Below are 12,560 nucleotides of genomic sequence, written 5' to 3'. Positions count from 1 at the left end.
GTTTTTAAATTTTCACAAACTTCACAATTTATAAAAGAAAAAATTGATAAATTAAAACTTTTTCCGCTGAAATAAGATACTGTGTGGAGGAAAAAAAAAGAGAATGAAGAGGCAAGCACCCACTGGTAGAAAATATTTGCTAATCACATTTTTGACAAAGCATTATATAAAAAATTCTTAAACAAAACCACAAGGAAAAATCCAATTTTAAAATGGGCGAAAGTTCTGAACATACATTTCACTAAAAAAGACGTATGGCTGGGGACCAGGCCCAGTGGCTCATGCCTGTAATCACAGAACTTTGGGAGGCTGAGGCAGGCAGATCACCTGAGGCCAGGAGTTTGAGACCAGCCTGGCCAACATGGTGAAACTTTGTCTCTACTAAAAATACAAAAATTAGCATGGTGTGGTGGCATAGGCCTTTAGTCCCAGCTATTGGGAAGGCTGAGGCAGGAGAATCACTTGAACCCAGGAGGCAGAGATTGCAGTAAGCCGAGATGGCACCACTGCACTCCAGCCTGGGTGCCAGAGGGAGGATCTGACTCAAAAAAAAAAAATATATATATATATATATGACTATATGACTGGCAATATAAGCATGTGAAAAGATGCACAACAACATTAGTCATTAGAGAAATGCAAATTAAAACCCCCATAAGATGTTAGAAGACTTTCACACTCCTATTAGAATGGTAAAAAGAAACAAACAAACAAAAAACAAGGGAAAATGCTAAATGGGGTTGTGGATGTTGGCCAATGGAAACTCTCATTCACTGCTGGTAGGAATGCAACATAAGTACAAAAACTTGGAAAACCAATTTTGCAGTTTCTTAAACATTTATAATATACACTTACCATACAAACCATATACTTATCATACACTTTTACATATATGCCCAAGAGAATTGAAAACGTTTATCAACACAAGAACTTCAACAGAAATGGGTTTTTTTTTTGCACTTCAGTAACTTTATTGAAAGGTATATCCCTTAGTACTAAAACATAATGGTAGTTGGTTAATTTACCTGTGCCAACTCAAAATTAACAATTATGTATTCAAAATATTGAAATTTATCATCCTTTTGGGGAAACTAAAAAGTTACCCATAAAACATGGTTTATAAAAGTTAAGAATAGATATATTGTGGTTCTTTGGTTTATTTTTCACTGTGTATTAATCCATAATGTGACATCAAATTGTTTACTGCCATTCTGGATGGACTCAGGCTATAAATTGCACTGAGTAACAGTTTACAACACTTTTAACACTGTACTTCTTTTTTTTTTTTTTTTTTTGAGACGGAGTTTCACTCTTGTTACCCAGGCTGGAGTGCAATGGCGCGATCTCGGCTCACCGCAACCTCCGCCTCCTGGGTTCAGGCAATTCTCCTGCCTCAGCTTCCCGAGTAGCTGGGATTACAGGCACGCGCCACCACGCCCAGCTAATTTTTTTTGTATTTTTAGTAGAGACGGGGCTTCACCATGTTCACCAAGATGGTCTCAATCTCTTGACCTCGTGATCCACCCGCCTCGGCCTCCCAAAGTGCTGGGATTACAGGCTTGAGCCACCACGCCCAGCCAACACTGTACTTCTTACATTCACTAACTGACATAGAGAATTGTAAACACTACCTCAGCAGACTCATTCATAGTTATGAAGGTGTCTACTTGCTTTTCTTAAGACTTTGTTTTAGCACAGTAAGGGCATCAGTGGAAGTATATTCTCTTTTTATAAAACTGCCATCACTTCTAAAAGTAAAAAAATTTCTGGAGTGTTGAATCTAGCCTGAACTTACCTTAGTGTGGGAAAGCAAGTTTTCAAGGTGATAATTTATTTTGAGTTACTAATACAATAGAAACTTATTTTCTTGATTGGATTCAGTTTGAGGCAGTAGGTTCTGTATAAAAATTTTTATTGTAGACACAAATGTCACCTGTTTTCTAGAAAAAAATATTAAAGATAACAATGAATATGCCAAACTTTCTAGGTCTGTATTTTTCTAATATAAAAATGCCCTCAAATTTAAATGTAACTCCCATATAGCAATAAAGTCCGCATCTCTGGATTATCTATTACTTGCATTATGGGATGTGTTTATACTGACTAGAATGTTAACCTTTATTATGCCTTAAAAGTGCATTTGTGAAATGCTGCTTTTGATGTAAAGCTCGTGACTTAAAATTTAGTATTTACATTAAGTAGGAGTAGGATTAGAATAATGAGAGTGATTGAAGCTGTGGGGAGACTGATAGTTGATGGTATTAGTGTGGTTCCTCAGATACCATTTTCAATACTACCAAAATACATTGATCCAATATCTAAAGTTAGAGCAATGATAAAAATGAAGATTCACAGTTTAACCTTCTCAGGCTTGTCATTAGCATTTCACATGTAGATTTTTAGCTTTGATTTGAATGCTTCACAGATGAATTCAATCTAAACATTTCCACTATAGCATAATATTAATTAGGCAGTTTTCTGAAGTCTGAGACCATCATGCTTATTTTGTGATGTTTTGAGGCTTCATAGCTTAAATCCATCGTAACATTATGTCAGCACTTTGGGAGGCCAAAGTGGGCGGATCACCTGAGGTTGGGAGTTCAAGACAACGGAAATGTTTAGAGCATATATATTCATAGTTACCAGAACAGATAGCAATTCAGATGTCTTTCAACAGGTGAGTAGAAAAACGAACCATGGAACATCTATAAATGGAATACTACTCAACAGTAAAAATGAATGACCTAATACTGAGAGCCAGGTCAGCTGTAGAAACCCCTACCCAGGTGGTGCTGAAAGAAATGATAGGCAGACACCCAGATAGAACAGTAAAGTGGGTCTATCCAGGGGTCCAGCAGCTTTCTGAACTGAAAGCCTCAGGGGCTGACAGTATTCCAAGCTGAAGGCTCCCAGTAGCCTCCGACCCATGAATTTATTCTCTCTGAACAGGTGATCATTAACAAACAGATATTTGGTATTTTCTCATAACCCATAATATGCCAAGTAGGCAGCTGGTGCCCGCTTACCACTGACCACAGACAAACTAAAAAGTATTCTCCATGAGGGAGCCATGGGGGCAAGGTCAGATATCTTCAAGAATTGTTTTAATCGGTGTATGATATTTATGCATTTATTTATACATTGTCTTGCCACTTCGAATGTCCTAGTAGTTTTCTACTTGGCTGGGGCAGGGGTTATTGGAGGGGAAGGGCTGGCTAGGTTTTCTTTGCCATCATTCTTTTTAGCAAACAATATATTCTATCATGTACTTAGCATTCATCAATATTCATAAACTTAACATTTCTCAACAACTTAGTATTTCTCAAGAACCTAATGCCTCCGCCGGGTGTGGTGGCTCCTACCTGTGATCCCAGCACCTTGGGAGGCCAAAAATTAACTGAGCATGCCTGCACATGCCTGTAGTCCCAGATACTCTGGAGGCTAAAACACGATAATCACTTGAACCTGGGAGGTGGGGGTTGCAGTGAGCCGGGATTGTACCCCTGCACTCCAGCCTGGGATACAGAACAAGACGGTCTCAAACAAACAAACAAACAAAAACAAACAAAAAAAGTAAGGCTCACACCACAATAGGAATATATCTTAAATGACTTTCGCTAAGTCCAAGAAGTCAGACCCTGAACCTGGACATCACTACAATTTCTGACATTGCGATAAAGGCAAAATTATGGAACAGAGAACAAATCAGTGGATGCCAGAAGCTAGGGGAGAAAGGAAGAGCTGAGTAACAATAGATTGCCCAGGGAATTTTCATGCTGATGGAATTCCTGTGGATGGAACTGTTTTGATGGATAGTGCACTCTGCATTTGTCAAACCCACAGAATTGAGCTGGGCCTGGTGGCTCACACTCATGCTCCCAAATACTCAGAAAGCTGATGTGAAAGGATGGTTTGACCCTAGGAGTTTGAAGCTGCAGTTAGCTATAATTGTGCCACCCCTTTGCAGCCTGGGCAACAGAGCAAGACTCCATTTCTAAATAAAAAGCAAACCCAAAACCATCCATATAATTGTACATCACCACGAGTGAATTAAAATGATCAAAGAAGGTATGGATGCAATGCCTACTGTGACTCTATTTCACAGACGTATGTATCACATAGTCTAGAAAGAGTGGGGGAAAAGGAGCTCAACTTTGTAAAAACAATGTTTTGAGTGGATGCCGTAAGACTGACAACAAAAAGAACTGTACATAAATACTGTAGCCTAGCTGGTAAATTCTCACAGGAGTTAGCTTTCAAAACCATATGTATACCAGCATTTCAGCATTTAAGTAATAAGTGAAAATAACAGCAGTGGATGAGACAGCTAGAATAAACCCTGGGTAAGACATATCAATGTGGGCGGGGTGCAGTGGCTCAAACCTGTAATCCCAGCACTTTGGGAGGCTGAGGCAAGCAGATCATGAGGTCAAGAGAGCAAGACTATCCTGGCCAACATGGTGAAACCCCGCCTCTACTAAAATATAAAAATTAGCTGGGTGTGGTGGTACGTGCCTGTAGTTCCAGCTACTCGGGAGGCTGAGGCAGGATAATGGCTTGAGCTGGGGAGGAGATTGTGGTGGGCCGAGATTTTGCCACTGCACTCCAGCCTGGTGCCTGGAGACAGAGGAAGACTCTGTCTCAAAAAAAAAAAAAAAAAAAAAGAGAGGTATCAATGTGGTGTAAGATTAACTTTAATATATACAGAGATACAGAAACATAGTCTTAGTAATATGGATTGCATACAGGGATTAGTAAACACATTTATCTCTTAGGTCTGTCTGCTGAGAGTCCCTAGAAACACACTCTCATAGCAATGAGCACACCTAGAGCTCAGATTTTGAATCTCTCTGATAAAATGTACCTGGGCTCCTTGAAAATGCGGCTGATGGGGCCGTACATGGTGGCTCACACCTGTAATTCCAGCACTTTGGGAGGTCGAGGTGGGTGGATCACAAGGTCAGGAGTTCAAGACCGGTCTGGCCAACATAATGAAACCTCATCTCCACTAAAAATACAAAAAATTAGCTGGGCATGGTGGTGCATGCCTGTAATCCCAGCTGCTTGGGAGGTTGTGGCAGGAGAATTACATGAACCCAGGAGGCGGAGGTTGCAGTGAACTGAGAGCACAGGCCATTGCACTCCAGCTTGGGGAAGAGTGTGAGACTCTGTCTCAAAAAAAAAAAAAAAAAAAAAAAAATACAGCTGACTCGGCCAGGGGCAGTGGCTCACACCTGTAATCCCAGCACTTTGTGAGGCCGAGGTGAGTGGATCACTTGAGGTCAGGAGTTGGAGACCAGCCTGGCCAACATAGAGAAAACCCGTCTCTACTAAAAGTACAAAATTAGGCCGGGCTCGGTGGCTCACGCCTGTAATCCCAGAACAATGGGAGGCCGAGGCAGGCGGATCATGAAATCAAGACATCAAGACCATCCTGGCCAACAAGGTGAAATCACATCTCTACTAAAAATACAAAAATTAGCTGGGTGTGGTGGTGTGTGCCTGTAGTCCCAGCGACTCAGGATGCTGGGGCAGGAGAATCACTTGAACCCAGGAGGCAGAGGTGACAGTGAGTAGAGATTGCACCACTGCACCCCAGCCTGGGTGACAGAGTGAGACTCTGTCTCAAAAAACAAAACAACAAAAACAAAAAAGAAAGTAAGGAAGTGTTTTTAAAAATGAAAAGGATATGCTAAAAGTATCCAAAAGCTAATCTATGATAGCTTTCAATGCCACCAGGGACAATTTGAGCGATGTAATAATATAATATTGGATGAAATGAAAAGCATGAAGAAAAAGTAACTGACCTAATTAAAAGACCAACAACATGAATGAATTTTAACAGAATTAGGTAAATAAAAGAAGCCAAATCCAGAAGCTATATATTATATAATTCAATTTATTTGACATTCTGAGAAAGGTAAATTTATAAAACAGAGAAGAGCTTAATGGGTGCCAGGAGTTGGGGTGAAAAAGAGGGTTATGTGACAATGGTTAAGGGCAAAATAAATATCCGTTAAGTCCATACTGATGTAAATAAATATCAAATAAATGTGGTAAATGAAAATTCTCCCTTAGCGAAGAATTCTAATAATTACAGAAGTTCTAACTAATAAATACAGAAGTAACAAGTGAAACAGGTATGAAAGGAAAATATCTTCGGCCCCCAAAATCACTAAGCTAAAGGGAAAACTCAAGCTGGGAACTGCTTAGGACAAATCTGTCTCCCGTTCTATTCAAAGTCATCCCTCTGCTGGAATGGGATAAATGCATATCAGATTCCCTCCTTTGGAAAGGCTAATCAGAATCTTAAAATAATTCGGCCATTTGTTTTTCACCTACTTTAACCTGAAAGCACCCTCTCTGCTTCCAGTTGTCCCACTTTCGTCGCCTTTTTAGACACAATCAATGTTCATTTTACAATGTTGATTGATGTCTCATGGCTCCCTAAAATGTTTAAAACCAAGCTATGCTCTGACCATCTTGGGCACACATCAGGACCTTCTGAGGCTGTGTTACAGGTGTGCATCCTCAACCTTGGCAAAACAAACTTTCTAAATTAACTGAGACCTGTCTCAAGTTTTTGGGGTTCACAAAGGAAATAGCCATTTGGAACACCACAGTAATAATGGCTGCTGCCAGGATCCACGAATGATATCTAAAATTAGTGGAAAAATAGAAACAAGAGTATTTGCAGGTATTTGCATAGTCTCAAAGAATCTCTTCCTGAATTTACTAATCAGTGTGGTAATTAAGAAATGTAAGGCTGGGCGCGGTGGCTCACGCCTGTAATCCCAGCACTTTGGGAAGCTGAGGCTGGCAGATCACGAGGTCAAGAGATCGAGACCATCCTGGCCAACATGGTGAAACCCCCATCTTAAAAAATAAATAAATAAATAAATAAATAAATAAATATAACCACAGCCTTGCACTTGCTGCTGCCCTGAGGTGAACTAAAGCCGGCAGTCCCACATCATGTTGACGGGCTGGGTCACCGGGGACCTCAGGAAGCTCGAGGCCCAAAGTGTGATTGGGACCATCATACTGGCAGCAGGCCAGGCCATGCTGGGGGCCCCCACTAAGCCCAGTGCTGGGTCAGCAAGGCGTTTCCATCAACCAGTTTTGCAAGGAGTTCATTGAGAGGTCAAAGGACATCAAGGAAAGCATTCCTCCACTTACCAAGATTTTTGTAAAGCCTGACAGGACATTTGACATCAAGACTCCTACATCCTGAAGGCAGCAGCTGGGACTGAAAAGGGGGCCTTGGCAGACAGGAAAAGAGGTGGCAGGCCTGGTGACCTTGAAGCATGTGTATGAGATTGCCGCCATCAAAGCTCAGGATGAGGCATTTGCCCTGCAGGACGTACCCGTCTTCTGTTGTCCAGTCCATCATCAGGTCTGCCCATTCCCTGGGCATTCACATTCGCATGGCAAAGGACCTCAGTTCAGAAGAGCTTGCAGCTTTCCAGAAGGAAGAAGCCATCTCCCTGGCTGCTCAGAAGGAGGCAGATTTGACCACCCAGGAAGAAGATGCCAAGAAGTGATCCTTGCCCCATAACTTCCAGATTTCAAAGGAAACAGCTGGGAAGGGGGCCAGATGCAAAGGCTGTGTCCAAGGGGAGGAAGGGAGGTTACACCAATGTGATGATTGTTTTCATGCCTTTGAATGATATGTCTTTGTACATCTAGCTGTATCAAGGCATCAGGCCTGACTAAAGATACTTTCTCACCACCCCCACCCCTGCCAAATATAACCACAAATTTAAAACAGAGCTTATTTTCTTTCCCCTTGAGTATGGGCTGGACTTACGGACCCACTTCTATGTATAGACTGGACAAGGAAAAATAGGGAGAAACCTATCAGACACCACCTTTACCAAGTGTTAAAAGACAAATTTTTAGAAAATTAAGTTTGGCAGACTTCATTTCAGCAAAGAAAGATTCCTGAGTCAGACAATAGTCAGAACCAGAAGTGTTTCAGAGAACTCTATAAAGTGGGCAGGGAATATTTATAGATAGAAAACAGAAGTGCTCTACAGAAACAGTTTGACTGGTTATAGCTCAACTTTGGCCTTATTTGGAAATGGTCTGATTAGTTGCCAGCCTGTAACTGGCTGACTCAGCTATTTGTTATAAAAGTATACTCCTAAGTTAGGCTTTGTTTACATACCAAGGTAGGTTGTAGTTCTTTACATAGACACTAAAGGTAGGGAGGCAGCCTCAGGACAAATTTAAGTTAATACATGTGATCATGGTCAATTAACCAGTAAAAAAATCATGTTATCATGCCACCTGATATCACACTATGGGAAAGCCACAATCTGTTTGTGGTGTGCTTCCTAAAAATGCACAACCTCAATCTCATCAGGAGAATGTTATTGCCTTACTGGATTCTTCTTGCCTGCTGGCCAGAAGTTAAACTATAGGCTGAGCGTGGTGGCTCATACCTGTGGACTGAAGTCAAGAGGGCATGTTTTCATCTCCATATCAAGGTCACGAAAGACAACCTAAGACCAAGAAATGATTACAAACTGGTCAAGACTAAGACATGATAAGTAAATGTAATTGATATCCTGGATTGGATGCTAGAACAGAAAAACAGCATTAGTGGAACAACTGCTGAAATCTGAATAAACTCTGCAGTTCAGTTAATAGTACTTGTACCTATGTTATTTTCTTAGTTTTGGTAAATATACCGTGGTTATGTAAAATACTAACCTAGTAGAATCTGGGTGAAAGGCATACGGCAACTATCTTTGCAACTCTTCTGTAAATCTGAAATTATGAGCAAATGAAAAGTTTAAAAAATGGACCATGACCAAAGAGTTCATGATTTTTTAACAAAAAGTTTTGACACACCCATAGAGTGCTGAAAATGCCAGATGTGCACATAAAAGAACGTATTTGTGGTTCTGGGTAAAGTATGGTTGATTTGGGAGATGAGAGCGTGTTTTCTCTTCAAATTTGTTACTCAAACGCTTTTATTTTTTGTGAGACGGAGAGTCTTGCTCTGTGGCCTGGCTGGAGTGAAGTGCTCTCAGCTCACTGCAACCTCCGCCTCCTGGGTTCAAGTGATTCTTCTGCCTCAGCCTCCAGAGTAGCTGGGATTACAGGCATAGGCCACCATGCCCAGCTAATTTTTGTATTTTTAGTAGAGATAGGGTTTCACCATGTTGGCCAGGATGGTCTCCATCTCTTGACTTTGTAATCTGTCCACCTCAGCCTCCCAAAGTCCTCGGATTACAGGTGAAAGCCACCACGCATGGTTTTTTAAAATCATATAAAAAATTTTATGTTTGGCTCTTTAATTATTAGCTTGTGTTTTTCCTTATTCCAGAGAATAACCATACTGGTCAGAGATATTAATTTTCTCTTCCAGTCTTTCACTTAAATGTTAACATGCATGTTCATAAACGAATGAAAGCACATCTTTCCTTCTCTTGGCGTGTGTCTCAGGCACATTGGTTTGATCCACAACCTCTGAGGAACTGCTGGAATCCTGGTTCCAGGCAGGAGTGGGTAACTGAGACAGTAATCTCCCAACCCACTAAACAAGGCTGTTTTGTAGGAGAGCCTTGTTTATGATGAGCGGCATGATATATATAATGAGGAATCTTGAGAAATATACTGAACAATTTCTGTGTCAGACACCGGTTTAAGTGCTTTTACAACGTAAAGCGCCTTTAATTCTCATAAAACCCTGCTAACTAGCTAGGCACGATAATTAGCCTCATTTTACAACTGAGTGGTGCGGCCAAAACAGGTAGGCATCGTCCCGACACTTCGCTTAAGAAAGGTAGCACTCTTCCAAGCCCAGCAGCCAGTAGCCCAACTCCGGCACTCTGCGGCCGCGCCACTCCCTCTGCGCATGTGCATCCCCGCCTCCACCCCCAACCCCCACCTAACCGCCCCGCGCGTCCTTCCCCGGCCTCCAGTCCCTCGTGGGAAACAAATCCCTCGCCTCTGGGTCCACGCGGCGAGGAAGCGGCGGGTGAGCCCCGGAGGACTGGGCGAGGGGCTAGAGTGTCCCCGCGCTACCCGGAAGGCGGGGCGGGCGGTGGCGAGAATTCGGCGGTAGGTGGGGACCCCAAAGCCTGCAGTGTCTGCGGAGTTGCTCTGTCCGAAGGGTCCAGATACGGCGTGAGAACGCGAGTGCCCGGGCTCGCGGGGTCCATACGTGTCCAGTTCCTGCACCTGGCGTGTAAGCACAGTCCTGTGGCCGCGGGTGGGGAGGGAACTGGCTGCGGGGTAGAGAACAGCGCGCGCGTGCGTAGCGTGTGTGACGTTTGCCGTGGGCGTGCGCATGACGTTGTGGCGTGTGCGTGTGCGCTTTTTGTGCGCTGGGCCGGCGGGGAGGGGGCGGGGCTGCAGGGGAGAGTGGCAGCGCCAGGTCCGCGACAAATGAATTAGTCAGACACAATTACCCACGGGAGACTCGTTTTTCCTCTCTGTAGATTACGGATATCAGGAATACTTGCCGCCTCAGGTTGTTTTGAGCACTTGCATTGTTTAGGTGCTGTAAATGCTGGGTGTGCGTTCCCGGGGAGAGTCCGGGGGAGACGGCGCCTGCACCGGCCCCAGGGCCTCCCTGCCGGTGGAGTGCAGGAGCGAAAGAGCTGGCCTAGCTGCCCACCAGGGCCCCTTTTGGCTCTGATCGTCCCCGTATCCCAAGTTATTATTTATACGTTGCGCGTTGATTTATGTTTTATGTATAATCATGGCGCAGTATCCTGAAGCCGTCGGAGTCTGTGTGCCGGTGGAAGGTCTGGGACAAGTTTAAGAAGAGAGGTGAGCTGGAGCTGAGGGGTGGGAGCGTCACCTCTGGAGAGTCTGAGGGCAGGGATGGGTGAAAGGCTCATGGCCACAGCAAAGGAAATGCTGTCATCACCCCTCTGCGAACACCCGGGATGTCCTGATGAGCTACTGAGCTTCCTCTTCTCGCAGGATGGTAGTGCAGGCGGGTCCTACCTGGGTTATCTGTTTTGACCTTATTTGAAAGATGGAAAAACAAAATTGAATTTGAGGAGGTGACTAGTTCAGATCTTGTCATCTGTTAGAGGCACAACCGAGTTTAGAAGTCAAGTCTGCAGTTTCCCGGGCCACTGCTGCCCATTTTGTTACCTCTATAGCACAGTTTCTCATTAAAAGATCCTTTTGAGGAATTGTTAGCAAGTTAGAACAAACATTTTTTAAAAGTTTGTCTTGCCTTAAACACTCTGTCCCTTTTTTAGAGGTTTTTTTTTTTTGCATTATCTGACCTCAGGGGATTAATGGTGTTAACAGGTAAACAGATAAACAATATGGCCTGAGGTTTTTTTTTCCCTACAAGGAATTTTGACAAATTGATAGTGTTTCTTCCTTTAGATTACTGTTACTTGTTAAACTCATCTTTTCATGTTTTTAATTTTTCTGTGTCACAGAACCTAAATTGGTAATAAATCAATAAGAAATGTTTACATTCACTCAATGAAAAGTGTCATGTCTGAGCTCAGCATATATCGGAGCCACATGGACACGTAAGTATCTTGTGTGTGGAGCTGTATAGGCAGGTGAATCTTCGAACTGCAAGGCCGCCAAAGCTCTCCTGACATTTCTTCCTTTCTTCTCCTTCAGCTCTCCCTCCTCCACTAAGAGCAGAAAATGAACAAATTCCAGGTGAGATTTTTGTTTCTTTATTCCCAGTTTGTTTAAAAATGAATTTTCTGAACTTTATAAGGATTTATGTTTTGAAAATGGAGAAATAGGCAGAAATTGACATTAAGGGAGTTGAAATTAGAATAGCAAATCCAAAGTAGTGCAGCTGGCAGATTAGATGCAGGATTTTTTTTTTTTGAGACGGAGTCTTGCTCTGTTGCTAGGCTGGAGTGCAGTGACATCTCTGCTCACTGCAACCCCTGCCTCCCAGGTTCAAATGACTCCTTTTGTGCCAGCCTCCCGAGTAGCTGGGACTACAGGCACATGCCACCATGCCTAACTGATTTTTGTATTTTTAGTAGACAGGGTTTCACCGTGTTGGCCAGGCTGGTCTAGATCTCCTGACCTAGTGATCAGCCTGTCTCAGCCTCCCAAAGTGCTGGGATTACACAGTGAAGCATTGCGCCTGGCCAGATGCAGGATTTCTAATTTTACAGAATTACCCAAGTTATTGTAATGTTATCACTGATTGTTCTCATGACAGTTCTGAAGTAAATGCAATAAATTGTCTGTAAGTATTTCTTGGTAGAAACAAAGAACATAGTTCCAAAGCAGAACTCAGTGCATATGCTTTTCAGGAGATGGAATGCTGAGGTTTGAGTAGCCACCTTTCTGATGGTCCTGCTTGATTCAAGAATAAAAACCTGACGATGTGGAGGAATGGACAGGCTACATGTCCTCAAAATAGTTTTCTCTAAGTGTTTGTCTCAGCTTGTTCTTATTTCTAGGTTGAATCACTGACAGTTCTGACTTGTTTTCTGGGTTTGTTATCTGTGTTTCAATCTGATAAATGCAACCTTGCCCCCTCACCTAAACTCACCTGAATCACTTCTGGCAAAGGCCACCAAATCATAGTCAAGGCCAGT

The 12,560-nt window shown here is 42.8% G+C and overlaps 1 protein-coding gene and 1 pseudogene across 19 annotated transcripts in view; both read left to right on the top strand.

The window, feature by feature from the left end:
* The first annotated feature begins 6,975 nt into the window (after window positions 1–6,975).
* Window positions 6,976–7,616, top strand: LOC118146078 (large ribosomal subunit protein uL11m pseudogene; annotated as a pseudogene).
* Window positions 7,617–9,886: 2,270 nt separating this feature from the next.
* The window catches only part of ZNF248 (zinc finger protein 248), an 83,084-nt gene continuing 80,410 nt past the window's right edge, over window positions 9,887–12,560 (top strand). For 8 of the 19 annotated variants that reach the window (XM_078345208.1, XM_078345210.1, XM_035267540.3 and 5 more), the window contains exons 1-3: window positions 10,362–10,788; window positions 11,421–11,516; window positions 11,614–11,655. In XM_078345208.1, coding sequence (XP_078201334.1) covers window positions 11,641–11,655 — 15 coding nt within the window. In that variant the 5' untranslated portion in view covers window positions 10,362–10,788; window positions 11,421–11,516; window positions 11,614–11,640. Of the gene's footprint in view, window positions 10,202–10,361; window positions 10,789–11,420; window positions 11,517–11,613; window positions 11,656–12,560 lie in introns of those variants that run through there. The other 11 variants (XM_078345207.1, XM_078345209.1, XM_017967962.4 and 8 more) reach the window with 4 other exon arrangements.

The sequence above is a fragment of the Callithrix jacchus genome, chromosome 12 (assembly GCF_049354715.1).
Source record: "Callithrix jacchus isolate 240 chromosome 12, calJac240_pri, whole genome shotgun sequence".
Classification (NCBI taxonomy): domain Eukaryota; kingdom Metazoa; phylum Chordata; class Mammalia; order Primates; family Cebidae; genus Callithrix; species Callithrix jacchus.
The sequence above is the reverse complement of the archived record's forward strand: the minus strand, read 5'-3'. Positions and strand labels throughout refer to the sequence as shown.